The 23,966-nt window shown below is 39.2% G+C and overlaps 1 protein-coding gene across 1 annotated transcript in view; it reads right to left on the reverse strand.

Moving 5' to 3' along the window:
• The window catches only part of HSPA12A (heat shock protein family A (Hsp70) member 12A), an 84,010-nt gene extending 61,616 nt beyond the window's left edge, over positions 1-22,394 (reverse strand). Inside the window, exon 1 of the mRNA XM_074907814.1 lies at positions 22,292-22,394. Within this exon, the coding sequence (XP_074763915.1) occupies positions 22,292-22,394 (103 nt within the window). The remainder of the gene's footprint in view (positions 1-22,291) is intronic.
• Positions 22,395-23,966: the final 1,572 nt, after the last annotated feature.

Genomic DNA, 23,966 nt, shown 5'->3' on the forward strand with positions numbered 1-23,966 from the left:
AAAAAAAAAAAAAGGCATTTGAAGTAAAATTAGAGTCTTAATCTAAAATATAAAATTAAGAACTAAGGCCCCTTAAATTTTGTTTTCTTTTATATAGATCAAAATTAATTATACAGATAAAAATAAATTCTAGAAAAATAATTATTTTTCCCTTGCCATCTCTTCCTCTTGGCAACAAATAAAAAAGTACATTTTATATGAAAGACAAACTTTTTGAAAAGGTTACTGTATCAGATAAGCATGCTCTGGGACTCAAGAGGCTTTATTTTTGTTACTTATTCCATAGGAAGTTTTTTATTTTTTTATGGTCATTTTGACAGGTTGTTTAGTGTGGGTCTAGAATGATTTATTTTTTTTTCCTTCTCACTCAGCTAACATCAGCTGGCTTAGTACAATGCAGGGGAGTAGTAGCAGAAAGGAAGAACATTTTTTTGACTCTGAAACATCAAAGCCTTGTTCTGTCTGACAACCAAGGCACCCATCAGTGTTCAATTCAAGCACCAAACCCAGTCACTATGCTATTGCTCTGGCTATGGGGAGAAGCATGATTTCTGCAGTAGATTGCAGCAGACATCTGCTCTAAGTTCCTTCTCAAGCACCTGCTTGGGACTGAACATCTCTCAAGCACAATCAAGAACAGTGATACTGTAATATACTAATATTAATATACTGTATTCTGCATCTGCAGAGCACTTCTTATCCTAGGTGATGCCCAGAAAGCTGCAGCCTCACACCATCACACAAAGGGTTCAGATACACTGGCATAAACTGCCAGTACAAGAATAATACCTGTCTAACCTGGCTCTGATTTTAGCAGAGCTACCACATATATGTTATCCATTAGCATCAGTCAAAATTTCATCAGAAAATTGAAGATGACCACGGTGCCCTTTCAGGGCCATTATTCACATGTTGTGAGAGCTACAGAAAACTGTGGCTAGTCAGTGACAAGAGCGATGTGCTTCTCACAAATCATTACAAAGGTCTAAGTGAGACACTGATGGGGCAGCACTGAGAATCAGCAAGTTGTAAACAGTAGGCACAGAGATCTGGAAGGAATCTAGGCATCTGAATATTGCTTTTTCTGGAAGGAATCTAGGCATCTGAATATTGCTTTTTGTGCACTGACAGCAAGATATACAGGCATTATTACAGGCACAGAGATCACTGTGCCACTGAAGCCCAACACCTAGCCCAATACTGGTACCTGTGAGAGTTGTACCTTTAAAAACCACACCACATTTAAAACAAAAGAAGAGAAAGCAGGTACGCATGCCTAGTATCTTGGCAGCTCAGGAATCCCTCATCAAGCACTATGTACATCTGCTCAGTTAAAATTCATAGGGTAATGGTTTCAGACTTCAAAGTTTCCTTTTATGTACTTTCTGGAGCATCATTAAACATACGATAACTGATTTCTGTTTGTCACCTGCACAATTGTTATTGTGGTCTCCTCCTTCATTCCAGCTATATAGTTTCCTGGTTTATAGCACTTTAAACTCCCCAGTTCTGCTTATTGGTTCATGTACTAAAAACTTACCAATTATTTTTATTACAGAGTCAACCAGCAATCTGTTTCCCTAGATGCAGTTGCTATCTTCCCCTTTCCTAAAAACAGCCTTTTATGTTAATACTCCAGAAAACTCTGTGAAGACAAGAAGAACGAAAAACTATTCATTGCTGTCAGAGCCTTTCAATAAAGCAGGTTACTGAGCACATAAGAATATATGGGATTTCTTCAAAAGGAACAGATTATACAGTTTTCACCTGTGTTTTAAACATTTCTTATTCCCGGTATCCCAGCATCTGTTGGAAGTGCCTCACTCTGGGAACAGAGCCTGCATAGAATTCTCCAACATTTCACAGCAGGATGTTTTTTCAGCAAAACTGCTAGGCTGTGGACACTGGAAGTGTGGTTCTGGTGCTCACAAATCTCTGGCAACACACTCATTTGGAGAGTAGTTTCAAGTGCAGAAATGGCATCTCGATGCTCACCACTGCTTACACCGTTTGGTTTCTTTCACTTCTTTTACAAAGAGGTGAACACCAAACAGTGTGCCCAACGGTCCCATCATAGTCTTCCTGTGGATCCCAATGGACTGTGCTAGATGCTGTGTCCACAAAACCAAAAGTCGGGTTCAGCCCACTCATACTGTATGTCCTGAACTCCTTTTTTCCTTAAATTCATTGCCATTCCTCTACCCTGAATGTATTCAAAACAAAACAAAACCAAAAAACCCAATCCCAAAACAAACAAAAAAGCCCCAGAAGAAACATATTATATAACTTAATGTGATCATACCATATTCTGCCAAATATGCACCCATCTATATAAAGTAAAAAATGCTATTCTCTCAAGGCTTTTTTAAAATATCAGCCAGATTGTGCAACTAGAGTGGCTTGTTTTACTACACATTTGTATTGCTCCAAAAGAAACAAAGCTGCATATGCATCGAACAGTAAACTTGGTTTTGTTACCAAACAATGAACTTAGTGTTGTTACATGGTTCCTGTGAACATACACACTGCTTCAGTAAGTGATGAGCGTGTTGGCTCTCACGGAAGACAAAACAAGTGGCAGATGGCTCAGCCACCTCTAAAACAAAGGAACTACAGTTGGGCATGGCAAAATTCTGCCTACCTTATGTCTTATGGCCTCTGTTCCAGACAATACATTGTAGCTCCCAGGTTTAGGTATCATTGTTCATACCCTTGCTTTGCGAACTGCTTCAACAAATTAAACAGCAATTACCAAAATTACAATGTTATTTCTAGTGTAAGTAATAATCCAGTCCCTTAAAAATAACCTGTACGAGCCTGAGTATACTGAATTAGACAATGTAAAGGGGAAAGGACTCAGAAAATTATCAGACCCAACAAGTGACGTAGGAGTACATTCATTTCTCACTGTGTGCCTGTGATACATAGAAATGCTATCACAGAAATACATAGAACATAAGCCAGTTACCAAGCTCCTACCTAACTGCTTTCTGAAGCTTCCTGTGGTCCAGTTAAATACTAGAAAGATAAGGCAGCGTGCTGAAAGATAACCAACACGTGATTGACGTGGTACTCAAAACAAATTGCATCCAAGGGGAAAAATCTGAAACTAGGATTATATACAGTTTCCACAGATTACTCACAATGAAACAGACATTTAGGTTCCATGCAGGTACATATCAGCCTAAGGGTTTGGTTATTTTTCCCCAGATGTTTCAGAAACTGTGTGGAGAATATACAAATATAATAAAAATGTCAACCCAGATCCTCCAGATTAGTAGGGAATTAATTGGAAGAGCGGGCACTATAATGCACATTAGATTTCATTCAGCTCACTCTGTATCTAGGAGGTAGAAGAGGTCACACTGAGACACACACACATGGGCAGAGGAATTACAGGAGCTTAAAGGCCAACTGAAGAAATGCAGGCTAGCAAAGTCATAGAGTAAACAAAAGAAATAACATGATCAGTTTTACTACTTGCTGTATACAGAGGAATCTGTAACTCCACCTAAGGCTGAACAAACTGATTACTTACTGGAGTAAGTCTTAATGAATTCCGCTGACCTCCAACCTCCATCTGACATTTAATGATGCAGCAGGACTGGGACATTTTAGATTTTGAAGGGAAATGAAAGCCAACTGACACATTTAAGAAGTACCTGGTGAATACTGAAAATGTTTTTAACATTATAAACATATTTTGATAGGTTTTACAAACCTTAACGTTTAATGTATATGACCATGATATAATTTGATTTTTACTTCTAAGAATATTATCCAAAAAGAAAAAGCTAAACTGCTGTAAAAGGTGTTTTATGAAGATGTGCCATAGAAATGCTCTTGAAACATAATCTGCAAATATAAGTGATGTTGGTTTTTTTTTTTTTTTGAGAGCATAAATTCTTTTAAAAAGATCTGATAGAAAATTATATTTCGAACATCAAACGGTACCATTCACTCAGCCATGGGTATATAAAGCATAGTAAATCACACAGATGAAGGATAGAATAACAGTACACCTAGACATGGTAGAAGTGGATATTTTAGCATGAGTCCACTGGCTGAAATACATTCTTACAAAACATTTAAGAAAATTCCAATAGGTAGCACATTTGTAAAAACTAAAAAGCTAAATCATCAGTCAATCACTATGAGTCATTTATATGCTTTTGGTTAAAATGTCTGAAATGAATGGTGTCTTGAGCATCACCAACATTTTCTCAAAATCTGGATGTGCCACTCCTTTCTGTAGGTTCTTTGTTAACTACCACATACTTCTATTTTTGGAATCTTTAATGAGGGCATACACATATAAAGGAAAGTACATAATATCCCAAATGAACAGAGTGAGGTTTTCTGCTCACTATCTAATTTATCTCACCACAGGTTACATGAGACCTCTGATGTGGATTCTTTTCCCTAATCACTAAGGGATGCCAATTCCATGAGATTATACCACTCTACCACTTGCTGTAAAATCAAATTTGACAATTTCTAAACATGGAGTCTAGTATCCTAAAGTAAAGACTGAATCGGTAAATCATATTATTCCTGCAAAGGTGAGGAATTACCACAAGCATTAGCAAGTAACTAAAAAGTCAAATTATATGACAAGGAACAATCCAACAGCCATTTCACATAGACATGCCTATTTTTAAGAAAAGTAGTTCATTTTGTACAAGATTATAATCACTGAAATATGTAATATATTTAGCTTCTATAAATGATTACTGAAATAATTACAACAGCTACATAAAAAATAGACGCAAAAATAAGCTGTTTCCTGTATTTACACAAATGTAAACGAGAGTCAGTTTGTCTCTGACTTCAGAATTCAATAATAGATAAAGAAAAAAAATAAAAAGAAGATGACAGAGCTCTACTGACTTAAAATGTAATTGAAATCGGAAATCATAATTCAAATCCTGGAGAAGTCCGTTATTTGTCCATTCTCATTTAAATACAACAAACTGCACCAAAATCTTTGAACTGGCACATACAATGCAAGAAACATCCTTACTCTTATTAAATCTGTTGGATCTGCCTATGGTATTTTCAGTAATGATGTATTATTTCAGTCTTCCTTGCCAGCAGAAAAGAATGTTGTTGACATTCCTTTAAGTCTAAATTATTACTAAACTGCTGAAGTCTGGTAATTCAATAAACCAAGAATTTGTTCAGGAGAAAAACTAATACTCCTTTAAATGGTGCCACTTTCTTAAACTTAACTACCATAAAGATAATGCTTTAATCCCTTGAAGAAACATAATTAAATAATATTATTTTGCTTTTTCATTGACAAAAAGAAGAATCACATAACATTGACCCCATTAGTCGCAATAGAAGATCTGGGTTTTATTTCTTGGTGAAGATTGCCATTTAGAAGTCACAGCTCATTATTTTAGTATAGTATGTATGCATGTGTATCTTATAAAACCAGGATTTTCACTGACCACAAACATATTCCATGCCTTTTTGTACTTAAGACATGACGGCAAACACTGGTTGCAGCTTCTTTCTATTCAAACCACTGGAAAATCTCCCATTGCTTTCAATAATTTTAAATCAGTCCCTGAAATGCTGAGGTTAGGTGATAGCTGCCTTGGTGTCTGGGAACTATATAGTAGAGGCTGTAATGCATGCCAATGTTTCTAATACAGATATTCTTTAGCTAGCACTTCATTAATCTGTGCTGTTACCCAGAAATTGTGATTTTCTCCATCACCAGAGTGACTGTCGCAGAATTTAGATTCAGATGTTTTAGGAAGCCTGCTATCCAATAGGAGATTGGGGGTTGTTGTTCTGTGGTGTTTTTTTTTATAAGAGGAGGACAGAACGTGATGAAAAGGAGACTAGATTGCTCTCAGGATTTTGCACCAACAGCAGATCCCAGCAAGGACATTTGGAAACCCAAACAGAGCAAATGCACTCAGAGTATTTCCACACCTCAGATGATCTTTGTTCACCCAAGGTCTCCTGGCTTTGAAACACAGGGCAGTGAAAGTAAATGTAGGTTTTTCTTTAAAATCAGTTCTGCAGAAAATGTGTGTCATATGGGCAGGGTGCAAGCGCAATAAAAAAAGCCACCACCACAGGAAACTGCATTTGGTTTGTTTAGAATGGCAGCATAACATTTCATATGAAAAGAAGTGCCTGACACTGTTTACAAATAGCAAAATATGTGTAAAAATACCGTTCAAATCCATTTGACATCTCTCTTCCAAAGGACTTTATTTTTGGCTGAGTCTGTATTTTCAATCCTTTGCCTTAAGCTTGCATATGACTGCTCTGTTTTTTAGAAAGTAGTGACCTTCTTTTACTAATATAAAGAATGGACAATTTTACATTTGAATGTACAAAACTACTGCCAATAAAATATAATTTAATGCAGTGCTCAAAGCAGAAGCAGTTCTCCTCCTGGAAAAGCCCTCTTCCAAAGAAATGGAAAAGAAACAGTCAGAGATGACAAGGCTGTATCAAATCAGACAGTTCACTAACATAATTCTGGTGCTAGCATAAAGTAGGTCTTCAGATTGTATGACTTCAATAAAAATGGGTAGTAAATAAAAAAAAAATGTGAAGGTATGGTCAAGAAACAGAAGGAGTACATAGTGAGGAATGTACAGCAAGGAGTGAGTGCCGAGAGAAGAGTAAGCATGAGGAGATAAGAATAGTATTTTCTAAAACAAGGTCATTGCAGAGAAGGTTTCAGATTTCCATCTATGTTTATAGCCTTTGGTGTCAAGCTGTCCAAGAAAAGATCCAGAAAGATTGACTTTGTAAAAGCAAATTTTCTCTGTCATCCTTTTTCTCACCCGAGGTGCTATCTGTCAAGGCCTATAAACTTCACTGTAGATAGATTATGTTAATAAGACATGAAATACTGTATATAGCTACAGGGAAAATAGGGTGCTTGTATCAAATACATCTTCCTGTTCACTGATGCAAGATCTGAGGGGCACTTTCTACAGATAAATGGGTTTGGAATGACATTAATTTAAAACTGTATTCCCAGTCATAAATGGACCATGCAGACAATGGACATATAAGCAATCCAAATGCTGCCATGAATAACTATTTATAGTCAGCCTTCCATCTTCAAACTTTTCAGTGCTGGATATTTAACCAATACAAAAGATGCACACTTAACTCTCATCATCTCAATTTTGCACTTGAGGTAATTCAAAAAGAGGTTTTAAAGTCATTTTTTTCACAGGCATCCATAACTCATTTTCCATAGCACTGCACGGGTCTTGTGAGGGCTCAGTATCTCTCGATTTAAGGCAGGGAAAACAATAGTTCAGAAGCACTCACTAATTCTGAATGGTTAATTGTAGATTTTCAGAGTCTAACTTGCTCTGTCCTCTGGGATGCAGCTGCTGAACATCAGAAAGAGCACATGTCCAGCAGTTAAGAGCACTCAGAAACAGCTAGATGCCTATCTTGATTTTCAAATTCACAGAGGCACCTAATCCTCAGTGAAAATCACAGGAGATAATTGTAAAATTGCTTTTCAAAGCCAGCTGGAAAGCTATCTCCATTTCTAGGTCCTTTGACAACCTCACTGGCACAAGTAACTTCCCCTGTGTTTCTGTGTATCCATGTATTTGCAAGATTTTATACTGTTTGCAATTACAAGGATTTTTGTTGGAAAGAAAATTAAGTTTGCCTTGAGGTAGTTCTCTTAAAACTGTGTCTTCCTAGAGGTATTTGAAATTTCAAGGACGTTGACTGGATACATACAGTTATCACAAAGAAGGGAAGCAGCTATACTTATATGTGAAAGCTTCTTGTATGAACAAGTTTTACATGGATACATACCATCATTTCCTCTTGATGTGGTACGGTTTACAGACAAAACCACAACTTCAGATGAGTAATTATAATCATAATTCCTTTCAATCCACTGGCAAATCTCCTCGTTATAGACTGTTTGTAATGCTTCTGGATTTGGCTGACCCTCCCTCCTCAACTGGTACAGCTGAGCAGGGGCACTAGGGAAGAGTTATGGACTGGCCTCTTTCTAGGCCCTTGTTCACCAGTTAGGGACTGCTTTCTCAAAGTCCTGCTGTAGCATATTTCTAAGCCTGTAGGTACTTGAATGACTGCCAACTGGCAGGTGCAGATACTCTTTCACAGCTACTGAACTGCCTGCACCTCAGCTCCAGCTGATTGATGTCTTGGGATCTGAAGCAGGATTTTTAAAGTATGAATTTTCCATGTTTTCACTGCTAGTGCTGTCTGATCCTTTCAGATGCTCTGAGCACACCTAAGCCAAAAGGTGGCTAGCTGTCCACATTATATAGTGGAAGAGAGAGGTGCTTGTCTTTCAAACAAACAGGTGTTCTGGTGTTCTAACAAGGAGACTTGAACCTTTTCTTGCAATCAAGATATACCAGTTCAGGATATTTCCAGATCCTACTCAGGAGATACCAGCATTCTGCAGGCATATCTACCACTTTCTTCATGTTTCTGGTTCACACACTCGGCAATGATTTAGACATGCCCCTAACTCCAGAAGAAATTTAATGTTTAGGAATCCCAAAGGAAGCACCTGATTGCTCAAAGACCATCTTAATCCCCTCACAGTTCTTGATGCTCTTGTCTTGGCTAGTAAGATTTTCTCACCACACAGCTGACATAAGTGGGGCTGCTCTGGGTTACCCAGCTCTTCCCTATAAATCGCTTGAGGGAATCCTGGAGCTGAGGACTCCATTTAGCTGCAAGGCTCACTGGAGACAGGCAGTGCCAGGCACTGAAGTATTCAAATACCTTTAAAGATCTAGGCCTGAGCCAGCTGGATTTCTTTCTGTCACAGCAAGAGGTCCTTTAAATACCTTCATGTGAGTAATGCAATTTGTCACAAAAAAAGCAAGACAATAAACCTGGAAAGCATTTAAAATTTTAAATCTTTAAGGGAAAGATCTCCTAAACTCTCTCTAAAATACAAAATCTGTGGAGAATTCAGAAGAGTTTGTTAGTGGCCATGTGAGACAGCCACCTTGAATCTGGAAAAGGAGGAATGTAATAGTATAAATCCACTGAGGGATGCATACCTGCCTAGTATCTTTGTTTTCAGGTAAACTGCTAGCCAGACTGTCTCCAGTGCTCGGTTCTGCAGTGTAACATAATCTGAAATATACACCACAGTACTGCACAGATGTCAGATTTAATTTATATGCCTAAATTAAACAGACTTATGATGCAAAGCTGAAGCCAAATGTGGATTTATGTTTAAAAGTATCCAAGAGGGACCTAAGGCATGTACTTTTGCAATACAAGACCAAAAGGCTGACCACAACTTCATACTTGTTTGCCTGACAGCCACCCCTACAAACCTACAAAAACCTGCTAAAAAGGCCCCAATTACAGTCTTTGCAGAATTTCCTCGGTAGAACTTCCTCATTCCTTCCTACTGAAATCAAACCATTTCTGCAGGAAAATCTGTGAGTACAGAAAAAAGATGTGTCCATCAAAAGATGGAAGTTAAACACATGTCCCTTGGATCAAGGTTCCCTAACTCCTTGTATCCAACTCCTTCAAGGTTTGAAGTAGGGAAGGGAGGAGCTGTTACGTCAACTTCTGCAGTTAGAAGTCATCCAGACAGATGATTTCAAAATCATGCTGGATCCAAACTCTTCAGGACTTGGAACACTTGAACCACTCACTTTACATAAGGCAGCAACCACTTTCCACAGCAGCCAAAGTTTCCAGTGATTGCAGTGTTTTACTCAACATACCATGTACTACACTAATCTACTAGAGAGGTGACAGCAGCATGGAAAACTGTGTAAGGCCAGCATCTGAAAGGAAAGGTTGCAGACTCTTGGGCAAACACAGATGATAAAAGCATTCCTGGCAGTTGTTGCTATCTAAGTGTTCTGGAACAGCCAAGGACATCTTCAGAATGGCACAATATCATCTTCAGAAACTCCGCTCTCATTATCTATTTTGTTTGCGCAGTGCTTGTTTTGTTCTTCAACAACCTTGCACGACCCTCTTTAAAGCCAATGGAAGTTAAACACAGTCAGGCAAGAACTACATGAAAATCAACTCCTTACAAAACAACCATAATTAGGCTTTGAGTCGACAGACAAACCTGAATCCAGTTCTATTTTTGGATAAATATCACTTTGATTTGCCCCTTCAGGCCCAAACATGTAACATGGATGCAATTAAGAACCAAAACCACAATTGCCAACATGTTGGCGATGAACTGAACACATATTGAAAACAGAAACAAAACCACACAAAAAACCCAAATGCAAGAACAATCAACAAAAAACTAAAATAAAAGCTAAACCAATCCAAGAGAACATAAGTCTGTGACCGTGCCTCTACGTTTTACAAAAGCAACAAAAGAGGTCGCACTGCTCTGACCAAACCCTGTTTGACCCAAGGCCTGAATTTTACAATACATTTGTATCCTTAGCTTACCTTTTCTTAGGCATAAATGAAGTAGCCTGGAGGCTTCATTCAGTGCTCTCTAGAAAACCTATAAGCACTCAATCACTGACAAAATACTCATACCTTTTCATTGTTATTCTCACTACACCTGCCTTTCAAGCGTCCCCATGCCTGGCAAACAATGTACAAAAAAAGTGTTGTGACAGGAGCTCCAGAAACACACAGCCAGTGCTCACTGCAGAGCTAATGACACTGTCCCAGCTGATTAATTTGTGCTCTTTGATGTGTTTGTTTTCTTCAGCCAAGTTAATATGCAGGCTTAATTTTGTAGAGAAAAACAATCAAGTTCTGCTTACAATTCCAACAGTGTATATCTGAAGCAAGCTCATTGTTCTATTCCCAATGTTACATAAACACAGACGGTATTTGAGACCAAAGCACTGTGAAATGTGATGGATATCGAAAATCAGGCACTAGTAATGCAGGAAGATTACATTTTAGATTAGCAACAATGTCCCAGCATAGCGGATAGAAAAAAAATGCAAGGCAGCTTCAGGAGGAAAAAAATTAATATCCTGTAAACACTGCTAAATTCTAAGTTACTCCCAACAAAAAAACTTGCTGTCATTGATGAGTACACCATTCAGCAACTATCAAGACATGAACAAAAGTTTAATAAGTACAGAGGAAAAGAATTAAAAAACTATATCTCAAAAGCAAAGCTATGTTAAACATGATGTTCTCACCTGGAATACTGTATCCAGTTCATACTGTCATGTAAGGTATATAAGAACCAAGTAGGGTTCAAAGTACATTATAAGAGTGATTTAGAGATATTTTTCCATATATCAAGAAATTGTTAAGATTGAGGTTGGACACAGAGAACAGACAACTGTAGGACAAAGCCCCCTTGACACACAAATCTGCCTCAACCAGACTCACCGGCCAGTGTTCAAAGGCAGAAGAGAGAACCTTAATTCCAACCTTTACCAAACATCTTTAATCAGAAAGAATCCTGAATAGTTATGAACATGCTATGTAAGCCAAGAAACCAGAAGAAAAGACATGCTGCAAGAATACTACATGGTGAGACAGAACATTCCCAAAGAGAAGATGGCTAGTAAACTGCTAAAATAGTCATCTGCCCTACAATGCCACATACATGCCAAAATCACGCTTTGCAGCCACTGATCAGCGAGCACAAGAAGAGGCTCAGGTGCATAAACAAAATCAAGTATACTAGATATGTCCTTGTTTCTCGAGGATGTCCTTGGTATTCCTGGAAGCACTTTTGTACGGGCAGGAGACACCTTTACGTAGGCCCAAGCAAGTAACAGTGAGTTCCCACACTCCACTGCAGCAGCTGAACAACTCTTGCAGAGAAGCAGCCAGACGTGTGAACCAGAAATGTCTGGGATTCAGGAGTAGCAACCTCTCAGGCAGGCATCTGCCCTGACATCTTCATTTCTGGGTTTTATTGACTAGCTTAAAGTTTTCATTTTAGATAATATAGCTTTTGCTATAATTTTTCTTCTTTTTTTCCTTGTAAATGCTAGGGCATACAACAGCTATATGTGGCAACTGTTTCAGGAGACTGGAATTAGGATTAGCAGTACAAACATGTCAAAGAAGACAGACATGGAAGATGTCACAGAAGGCATGACATGGTTGAAACTTAAGTTGAAGTGCTATCACAAAATACAGAATTGCTACCTTGTGACATACTTTTATTACAGTTTATATTTAATCTTGTGTATTCTTTCATATGCTAAACTTTGATTCCTTTGCTTCTGATAATAATCCAGATCTGATGTCGTAGTCTCTAGGATCGTGAGAAGTAAAAAAAATGACACAGCTGCATCATGTCACTGAAACTATTCACCTTTCCACTCAAAACACTAGTGTCAGCTCAGAAATGCACCAGAAAGGTGCCCACCACTTTTGCCACCTGCAAACCCTCACCAGTCAGAGGCAATGAGCAAAGAGTTCTCAAATAAGAGTAGTGAATGAACAGTCTCCAGCTGCACATCACTGGGAAAAATCTGATCTTTCCTAAACCGACCCAGAAGACCCCCTGTGTCTAATATATAAGTATGTGCATAAACAAACATCAGTCAAACCTACAACAGCTCCTTGTTGCCTTTCCACATAAAAAAGATTTTCAGGAGCATAGGGACAGATAAGCCCCAAATTCTCACCTTCTTTTGGAAAATCTCTGTTGAAATATCATCACTGGAATCCACAATAAAATATACCTTGTTCTTACTTTTATATCTGTTTTGTATTTCTTATTAACTATCCCATAGATTTAGTTTGTTGAAAACTCTTAACGTCATTTTTGTGCTATGAGACACATTAACACTGATGTTTTCTCTGGATGGCTCTTTTAATGGTTTCTTAGCTGCCCTTCTGGTTTATTTTTTTAAAAAGTTTACAGCTTATTCAGAATCATGCTGCTCTTTTAATCTCTTGCTGGACCTGCTGTTCTCTTCATGTTAACTATATTATGTCTTGAGCTACATTAAGATGACTTGGAAATTGAGAAACAGGATTAAATCCTTGTTATTAATCTTTATGACTGTAACAAAGCCTAATGGGAAGTTGGAGGGAATTCAGAGAAGAGTGAAAATTATTAAGGTGCTTGAGTGGTACATATTTAATCATTTTCAGGAGGCAGTGGCTAACTAACATGGGTGTAACCAGTGCTACCTAACCTTTGACGAGAATATGAAGAATATGGGGTCAGACTCACAGTAGTGGAAGATATTTTTTCTCCTGTTAAAAAAACTGTAATGGGATGAAAGGATGAAAAGGAATGTTTATACCAGAAAGTATTTTAAAACTGTAAATCTGAAATTCTGAACACATCAGATGGGAAAACTTAGGGCAAAAGAGAAAAAATATTCTCTAAAGGATTATATGATATTGGCAGAGGGAAGGAAATTACCTCATGAACTAGTGCTTTCATGTGTTTTTCTTGAATGTTATCAGACTATTCTCTTTTTCTTTTTGTCAGTGTAAGCCATTTCTCATGAATCTGTAAGTCACTCTTATGAAAAGGAGAAAGTGATCTAGAAGTCAGAAGCTGTTTAGATATAGTCCTAAATCTATTTATCTGCAAGTTTCTAAATGGAATTCTGGTTTTCAGAACACGAAAGGATCATACTTTGATGTTTATGGAAGTTTCCTATGTCCCGTGTTATAAACTAGTTTTTGCTGAGAAAATAGGGAACAGTGTCCAGAGGGTTCTACTGCTGGAATGTTAATCTTTTTACAAAATTTAGTCAGCTGTTGTGGTGTGCAGCCAGGAAACTGAGTCCTTTGGAGAAGATGACCTTATAGGCATCAGACATGCTAGAAACATTAAAAAAAAGTCCTTTGGGAGTGATATGAAGGAAGGCAGGAATTTAGTATTCTTTTTACTAGATCAAAGAAGAGGCTGCAGCCTCATTGCTACCAAATGCAATCACATTACAGTTTTTTATGTTCAACTCCACGAACCAAAACCATTTCTTGGCAGATAAACTCCTAAAGGTTGAGGCTAAATAACAATATTGGAAAATCAGAGGTTTATGGTTATATTTTAAGGACAAATCTCTGCTTCGTATGTTTGTAAATCCTAAAATAATAAGCAAGCGTCAAGAGACATAACATATTGACAGAAAATAACTTTATGGCTTAGAGAAGAGCTTCATGACAACCTCTTCTGATAGCTTAAATTGTCCAATCTGCCTATATCACATGGCAGGAGAATGCACATTTCTCCTGGCACATTGGAGCTAATCATAGAGCATGTCCATGTTTCTAGGAAGTTCTGGTTTCCTTGCACCTGCATAGATCTGCATCTGTCCATGGGAACTGAGCCTGCCTGAAGCTGTTCTGTGTCTGTATTTGCAGACTTGGGGACAGATGGCAGCAGGGCACTGGTGACACACTCTGAGCACTCCACCCAACCTGTTTCTGCCTCTTGGGTTTCTTAAATATCCCTCAGGCTTCAGCACAGAATTACCTGTGGCACACACCAGTGTGGCAGCTTGCTCCTGAAACTCTTTTTTCTGGAAGACCCTGCGGTTGCCTGTCACACATCTTATGAAACAGTGGGGTGTCACCCAGGAAATAACAGCAGATAGAAATGGGTTGCTGCTGTCAACTATTCCCCCACCTGCAGCCTGTCCCTACGGCACTCTCGGGAGAACATGGCCCAAGCAGCTCACCAGTTTTACAAACTGCTCTGCTGCACAGCTGATATCCCACTAGCTGGAAATCATCAGCTGGAGTTCACATGGTGTAAGTTATTGCACATACAGCTAATACTGACTTAACTTGTGAACATTCTTCAATTAATGCCTTCTGTTACACAAGTGTCTGTTAAACCACAAAGCTGGGATTTTTCTACAGCTCCTAAAGAAAGTTAGGCTCCAAAACAGGGCATAAAGCTCAAACATTTTACCCACCTTTGAAAATCTCAGCCAAACTGACCAGTTTGGTTTCCTCAGAAACAGCCCCTCTCACCTAGCTGGGTAACAGCTGAGGCCCTAAGCTCTCCATTCAGAAGGGGGAAGGGAAGGAATCCTAATTTTGGAATTTGCTCTTCTCCTAATCTACCAGAACTCAGCTGACTAGCAAACCACACTGTGACACTCCTTCCTTACACATTAGAATAAAGTTAAATTTCAACATATGTGAGCTGGGAGAGTTTTGCTGTCTCCCATTTAAAATCCTGTCACACTTTTTGCTTACTTTGTTTTGCAATTGTTTTAAAACTGTGCTGTGGATTATGGATAGGAATATCTTAAAACAAATAAATAAATGGGACAGAGCAATTTGCCAGTATCATTCTCCCCACCATCACCACCTTTCTTTCGCTTTCTAGGAATAGCCAGGACCAACGCAGAGGGTTCTTGACTTGGCAGTTAATGACCAAGCCAAAAGATCATGTACAAAAACTTAGCCTCCAAGAAACACTCTGTTTAGCAGTTATCACTAATTGACAGAGGAAAGGTCAGACTCCAAGCACTCAGACACTCCGTTTCTCCTTATCTGTCAGTGAGTTAACTGCTGCGTCTTTCTCCACCTCGAGAGAGGCACCAGCCACCGATGAAACCAGAGTCCCCAACTTTTGAAAGTCACATGCATTGACCCAGACTTTTCCACGTGACCTTTCAAAGGTCATTCTCTGGTGCTTCTTACAAAATACATTAGAATTGTGATCTTTCTTTGCTGTCCCTAATTATAAGGCTAATCCAGTTCTCACGAAATACAATGGTTTTAATATTGGCTTCAGCAGGAGTGGAAACATGGAGTTATATCTGGCATGCAAAGATGATCTACTGTTCACAAGGTCATGGAGCCTGGAACTGAGAAGAAGCTGTAACTCCAAGTTACTCTCATGCTCTAGGGTTTATCAGAGAGAAGCTCACGGGGTTTTTTCAAAGAGCTGCTTTGTGGATATATTTAGCCACATCCTTGGGAAAATCCTTCTTGTGCTAAAATTAGGATTCCATGACCCTAAAAGACAAAAGTTTCTGTAACAGTAGGTAAAAGTATAATCTGTGAAATTGATTTTCAGACTAATTCAGCACTCCTTGTCTTTATCTAACAATACACTGCCATCGTGTGGTTCAGTATATCAACGACAATATTTATTAAGAAACTGACGCAATATCCCTAGGATGCTTTCACACATCTTTCATAGCTTTTATTTCTATTATGCTAATAACGCACCAACTTTATGCTTTCAGGGTATTTACTGAAAGTTTCAAAAAAAGAGAAACGAATTATGTGACTCCCTCGTCAAATTAGAAGAGTTAAAATACGTTCAATAACATTATTTGACATGAATTGTATTTTGTTTGCTTTAAGAGTGGGCTGTTTCTAATGCAGACCACTGCCATCCTTCCATTTTCTCTAATTAATATGAAAGGTCTGAGTCCTTGGAATGACTATATTATTTTATTTATATATATGGTTTATGCACGTAACTCTATTGATCTCATGTTCAGTTGCCTCTCTGACTTGAGAAAGAACAAATAGCTTTCTAGTTGTTTCCTCAATCCTTTATCATCTAATAATAACTTGCTGTCTTAGCCCTAAATATTCAGCTATGGATCCCAATGGGCCAACCCACTGAAAGGCTCTCATGAACTTCTGTTGCTTTCTTCAGAGCTCTGGTCTTAGAGAGAGCTGCACTAGAAAAGGTAATCTCTTCAGAATCTTAAATTTAGGGGAAAGTAGTGCAAAAGAAACATTTCTTAGTGCATGTACTGATTAATCTTGCAACATACAGAAGAGCGAGAACATAGCCTTCTCTACTCTACTACAGAAAAACCAAAACCAAAATCAAAAACATTATGGTTACTATGAGCACAACATTCACATGGGGCCAGACATTTCCTCTTTTTGAAACACTCCTGCAAGTTTCTGGCTAATCCAATGATAAGAAGTTGGCAGAAGAAATTCACTATTTCTTTTTATTCCCTGGAGTCTTGTTTTTAATAGTTAAACCTGCTTTTAAAATAATCCATCTGGCTTCATAGTGCTTGGAAGTCAATGCTGTCCATGAAAGTCAAGAGTTGCAGGTAGCACTTTATCTAGGATGGTAGAACAGAATAGAACAGATCAGAACAGAATAGAATATTTCAGTTGGAAGGGACCTACAACAATCTTCTAATCCAAATGCCTGACCAATTCAGAGCTGACCAAAAGTTAAAGCATGTTGTTACAGGCATTGTCCAAATGCTTGTAAACACTGAGAGGCCTGGGGCATCGACCACCTCTCTGAGAAGCCTTTTCCAGTGTTTGACCATGCTCTCCGTAAAGAAATGCTTCCTAATGTCCAGCCTAAGCCTCCCCTGGAGAACCTTTGAACCATTCCCATGTGTCCTATCACTGGATCAGGGAGAAGAGATCAGCACCTCCCTCATCACTTCCCTCCTCAGGAAGCTGTAGAGAGCAATGAGGAAACCCCTCAGGCTCCTTTTCTCCAAACTAGACAGGCCCAGAGTCCATAGCCACTCCTCACAGGACACGCCTTCCAGCCCCTTCACCATCTTTGTTGCCCTCCTCTGGATGCATTCAAGGACCTTCACATCCTTCCTAAATTGTGGGGCCCAGAACTGCACACAGTGTTCAAGGTGAGGCTGCACCAACACTGAATACAGCGGGATAATCACCTCTCCTGACCAGCTGGTTATGCTGTGTTCGATGCACCCCAGGATGTAGTTTGCCCTCTTGGCTGCCAGGGCACCCTGCTGGCTCCTAGTGAGCCTGCTGTCAGCCAGCACCCCCAGATCCCTTTCTGCAGGGCTGCTCTCCAGCCACTCCTCTCCCAGTTCAGACTTGTGCCCAGCATTACGCTGTCCTAGATGCAAAATCCAGCAGTTGGACTTGTTAAATTTCATCCCATTAATCATTGCCCAATGTTCCAATCTATCTAGATCACTCTGCAAGGCATCTCGTCCCTCAAGAAAGTCAACAGCACCTCCCAGTTTGGTATCATCGGCAAAATGGTGCATTCAATTCCTGCATTCAGATCGTTGATACATATATTGAAGAGAACTGGCTCTAGAACTGAGCCCTGAGGAACAGCTCTGGTGTTCTGTATCCTGCTGGTGTGGTGCTTTTTAAGAATTTGTCTCTGACGTGGTAGGCTGGCGCAGATACAGACTCATAGCTGTTACTGCACCGTGAACAAGCACTGTCTTGCTTTAAAAAGCTGATTTTATTCACGAGGATTGCCGCAGCAATTCTAAGGGACACGCAGTTGTTACTTTCAAATAAGCAAGTTGCTTGGAGAAGACAGCATTCACAGCTCATACCAGGTATCTGTTATCACAAGTCCATGGAAAAAGGTCTTCCTGACCTGTGTAATTACATTATGTCCTTGAATGTAGTAATAAATATTTTTCTGATCAAAAGTTAATAAAAAAATCAAACCTGCTTTCCTTCTGGCACTTATATATACACACACCTATATATAAACTTGTAAAATTCATCTATGTAAGTTTTTATACTTATACAAACATATAAATTTACATTACCTTGATATATTGTTTCCTTTTCTTGAATTGCTTTTTTTAGAGTGTAGCCCTTAGCTGTCATACTGGGAGGACAGATACACTGGAACATCCCACAGGTTGTTCAATATGTTATGCCATATACTGTATTACATCCCTTTCTATTATGGCCCACAAAATTCAATTTATAAAGAAGTCTTTCAAGGACCCTTAACCCTCCCATCTCCCCTGTTCTGATGTTTCTCTCTCTGTATCACTTCTTGTATGATGTCTGTGCAGCTGGACGCAGCGATCGGAGGAGGGCGATCTGTTGCTTTGTATAATGACCCAGGCTGAAGCCGAGGCCGGAGAGCCGAGGAGGGGAGGGCAAAGAACCAGGGCACTGTACCACTGTAAAACCAGCGGTGGATGTACTACATACGTGTCACAGGAGACAGGTGAGTAAGCTAAGCTAAGACACCCTGCATCCCGCACCTGCTGGGTAAATCTGGGTGCTTGCTATATACCTTAACTCTGGGAGACGGCCGCCCAGCCAGGCCCCCGCGTTCCCTGGAATCGGGGTGCTCTCTACCTGCCTGCAGCCTGCTCCTGCGCCCTGTCTCCCACCACACCACAGACTGCACTCGGCAGTCTTTCACTCGCTCTTCCCCTGACCTCTCCAAGAAAATCAGCCCACAGCTCTTCCAAGATTTTGGGAGTTTTTTGCAGCATCAAAGGTCTGGAGTGAAAGGTGAAGATTTTGACCCTACTCAATTGTCTGAGCTGCTAAACACCAATTGTCTCTGAGAATTTTAGGCTGAACTTGCTGCAAACTCATATTTAATATTGAACCTGAGCCAGTTCCTACCAGAAAAGAGCTCTCATATCCCTTATGAAAAAGATTGTTCAAAATTGGACACCCAGCAGGTCATGCAATCATTAAAAATAGCTCTTTTGTAAACAGGTAACAAAACGAGTAAGAGGAGAGGCATCCTAAAATATTACGAAACTTTTTGGGACAGCAACCAACATAAAAAGTTTATCAGAGAATTTGCATCTCTGAGTTCCAAAAGAAAAGCCTGTGAACTCTGCCCCTTCTCAACAATTTATGAGACTTATTTTACCAATCCCGTGCCTGGGGAAACCCTTAATAAATCATGAATGAAAGAAATCCTGCCTCAGAATAAAAGTTCTCTTTTAATCAGTACCTTTATAACAAAAAATTGTCTATTAAGCTTAACATCTTTCCTACAGAGAATATTTTTAAAGAGGAAAAGCTAGCCATGAAAAAAAATGCTTCACTGACTAATGGGAAGGGCATGTTTGCTTAAAATGGAGCAAAAATACTTCAAAGTGCTCAGTGATGAAAAAACCCCACAACTATAGGAATGGTACATTTAAAGAAAAATAGAATGTATATGAGTGTCACACTATTTTAACTATTTATAATGTTATTAACTGCCATATAACTATATTACACACAAATAACTATAGATGTATTTTTACTATTTAAATACTATTACATTTCAATTACTTCATTTGTTAAAGATTTTTACTGAGTGAAAGCTGGGATAGCTTTCATATCTTCTACTGCATTCCACTGCTGTATTACTGAAGTCAAGGGGAGCTTTTTCATCGACTTGAGTAAGAATTGAACTTTACAGCTCTAGTCAAAGGAAGGAATCAGATCATCTTGATGAAAGGTGGGCATTTTGAATTGTTAAACACAGTTTTTGACAACTTCTGGTCAAATGACTAGTTATCAAAAGCATAGACAATACCCTATCTGCTGCCCTGACAATACGCACTTCTACATTTTCAAGGTTTTTTAAACCTGAATTTCCCGTCTTGATCTGTGAACTGTTACTATACATAGTTAATCAGTTATGACGTTTCCTTCCTGTGACGTTTCATTCCAGAAGACCTGCATTTCAACACCAGAGATGCTGGTGCTGTATCTGCCGCATAGCTTGCAAAGTGCTTTGAGTTCCTTTCATATGAAATATAGCGTAGATTTACGATGATCAAGTTGACCGATGTAACCCATGATAGAGCCGGCATAGTCAGTTATATTTGACCAATGAAAAATCCTCATTCTTTCCACAATATTCAGCAGGTTCTGCAATTTTTCTCTCAACGGGAGACAAAATGTTAGGTTACAGAACCCTTAAAATTCCCTGCTGGATCTCACAGAATCTGCAAGTCCCACCCTGCGGGGAATGCCACTTTCCGTCAGTCTCTACACATTCCCTGAAAGAGTTCAAATTCTTTACACCAATTGAACGCATTTCTCGTCTCGTTTGAATGGCAGACTGAATGGAGACACTTGAGAGTTCTTGGTCGCAGACATTCTAATTGATCTCTTGGCTGCAGTATACTGTAATTTGTATGGAAATATGCATTTCTCTGTGTAGGCTGTCCTGCAGTGGACTAAGCATAGTCATGTCACCTAACAAGAGCACTTTATGAACCATAATTTTCTCTGTTCAAATTATATCTCTCAACTTAGGAGGTACATGAAGAACCTTTCCATATACACACACACAGGAGAGAACCTGTCAAAACATGTAGCTTTGATAACATTGACTCAAAACCTGAACGCTTAACAAGAGCTCTCTATGAAATAAATGGGGAAGAGGCTAAAAATCATGTTTTCTTAGGCTAAAGTGCTTCCCACACTATCTGTAAGACAAATTTAGCTGTGGCGTTTGTGGTGCAAATCTCATTAGGTAGGCTGGTAAGTTATGCAGGCAGAAACAGACTTCTAAGGATTGTTCTGCAAAGAGGGGGAATTGGCAGCGCACAGAGCACTTCCCTTCCCACTCCCTGTGCTGTGGGATCTGGTGAATCCCCAGCTGTGCTATAAAACAGACCTGTCAAGTCTCATGCACTGACTCATTCTTTTGTATCCCACTCTGTCACTGCCGGCATTGCACATTTTTATATGGCCGTACCATGGCTTCTCTCCCACTTTTGGATCCCACACGTCAGATGCAGGTGGTCAGTCCGCTCTGTGATTATCTGACCAGCTGCATCTGATGTGCGGGTCAAGGAGCAAAAGAAAGGTCATGGTACTGGCATTGCAGCTGGGGAATGTGCTGTTTAGAAGGACCCAGTGCTCGCAGGAGCCCTGCTAGAAGGCATGCTCCTCTCTTAAGGCTATGTGCTGCAGGATTCAGCTCTGTGACGACTGGACATACACTTACCACCTAACCTTGCACAGAAATGTGTGCCCCAGCACATGGAAACTCCCATGTCTGCATTTACGGGCTCAGCTTTCTCATGAAAAGTCTGCAAGAGAAAGATACAATGAGAACTCGGAGATCTGGCTGGTATTTCCTCAAGAAACCTTTTGATGACCTTACCTTTTCCCTTATGCTATTATCGGTCAGCTCTTGAAGACATAGAAACAACACGATTTTTTTTTCTCCTTGATTTGCAGAATATAAAGGCAATAAGGAAGTACTTATGGTGAAGGTAACACTTGTGAACTGGTTTATGCCTACTTGAGTCTCTCTTTGTGGCAATCAAAAATTACATTTCATAAACACGTTTGTATGCAGTTACTTAAAATGAAAAAGGTATTTCATTGCTAAGGTTTTAAATGTCATCTTCCCAAAAAAAGCACAGTAAACATTTTAGCCACTCTCAGTAGAGAAGGCCAGTGACTGACATATTAAAAGCCTCAAGGCTGCAGTTATTTACAAACTCTGCTTTTCTAGATTCTTCCACATGTTTAATTCCCTTCCTTATCGTTAACCCTCCCACTGCATTTCATTGACAAGTATGTTATCAACAATTTTGGTTATTCCTAACATTCCTTTCCCTGGCCCAATTTTTCATCACCTTCAGAACTATGCCAAGAAAGACCAAGAAGTGAGAAATACCTCTTTGCAGCGAGCTTCCATATGGCCTCGTGTACCATTTATTCCACACTGGTGGATGCAGCAGACTTCTACCGATGCACATGATCCTCTGTGGAATTCCCATAAAACCAGGAATAGCACCGCACAGACGCATAATAAATCAGCACATTTAACAATTTCCCTCACAAATATAGCCAAAAAAATCCAGTGAAATATGGCTAAGAAAAAAAATAGATAGGCTGTGCCTTTACAATAATAGGATCTTATGGTCTATTTGACAGAAGAACTCCCTTTGGCAGAATCTTTACTGACAACCACAATTTGTTTAGGGTATCATATTTTTTTGAACACAGACATCTGTTCTTTAATGTATTAAATCTTTCACTACACATGAAAATCATAGCCCTTACATGTAAGAAGGACTTCTGATCTTAAAGACTGGTCATTCTTATTACACTGCTTGGCTCTCTATTAGTAATGTGCAATTGCATTTATTCTTTATGTACTGAAGCCCAAACATCTGCTAGGCTGGAAAATCATCTTTGTGCATTTTTAAAATTTCATTAAATCTAGAGGTGCAAACACAAAAAAGAAAGAAACAATATACAGTCTACCCTATAGCAAGCAATCAAATCAATTAAAATAATAATGTTATTTTGTATGTGACAGCAGATAAAGCCCAAGCAGACATTCTGTTTAAAACACAAAGTACTAATTCATGCTAAAACCTTTTAAATGGAATGTGTAAATTTTGCTATCCATCATATAAAGTAGTAAGCAGTGGCAATGTGTCACAGAAAAAATACGAAAATGAAGAGAGTCAAATGCTCTAGAATTCAAAGTATGTTTCAAGGACAGGTAGGTGTATCAGTAAGTCCCTCCCACCCAGTGTGTGAGAAAACTGTATGAGTATTCAGAGGAGCCATGAATTAACCCCATGCTTAACCTGCATTAGCAGTCTATCGGCAATACCATTCTGCAGAACATAACATGTCTCTGCTTTCTTTAAGTATTTTCCTCTCTAGTTACAGCATTTTCAGCTACTGTTGTTCACTGCTATTTCTGATCGAAGTGAAATAAAAATTATCCCCTGCAGATATTGTTCACCCTTTCTTTTTTCCTATGGTCAAATGAACCCAGGCATTCATGAGTAAAAACAGCTGTCAAAATTCCACACGATGTCTGAATCCCTAGTTATCTGTTTCCACTCGAGAATTTGAGCTTTCCCATTCCCATAACTCCTTGATTTTATTTGTGACATTTCACCTCTAGTATCCCACTCACTGCCTTTGGAACGATGCAAATACTTTCACATGTGCTACAAGCAGCTTTTCCTACAGTTATTTCTCTAACCCTAAAGGAATTGAATTTGGTCTTCAAAGTGATTGTACTAGTGGAGTCTTGGGCTGCACCTACCTCCCACAGCGTGGCTTCACCAAAACAAAACAGATGGGAACTAGCTCAGCATTTCGGCGGTATGTAAAGTCGTACCCTGCATGCAAGAAGGGCTTAGGAAAACTTCATGAGTTCTCCAGAACAAAACTCCCTGTCTAAAAATGTTCCCATCAGGTCCCTTCTCCCTTCCTAAGTTTTGCTCATACCTCTACCAATAGCTGATCGTACACATTACTATAACATCAGTGGATAAGGAATGGGATCTACATTTCCAGTCCACCATTGAGTAATGCATGCACAT

Source organism: Athene noctua, chromosome 5 (assembly GCF_965140245.1).
Source record: "Athene noctua chromosome 5, bAthNoc1.hap1.1, whole genome shotgun sequence".
Taxonomy (NCBI): Eukaryota; Metazoa; Chordata; class Aves; order Strigiformes; family Strigidae; genus Athene; species Athene noctua.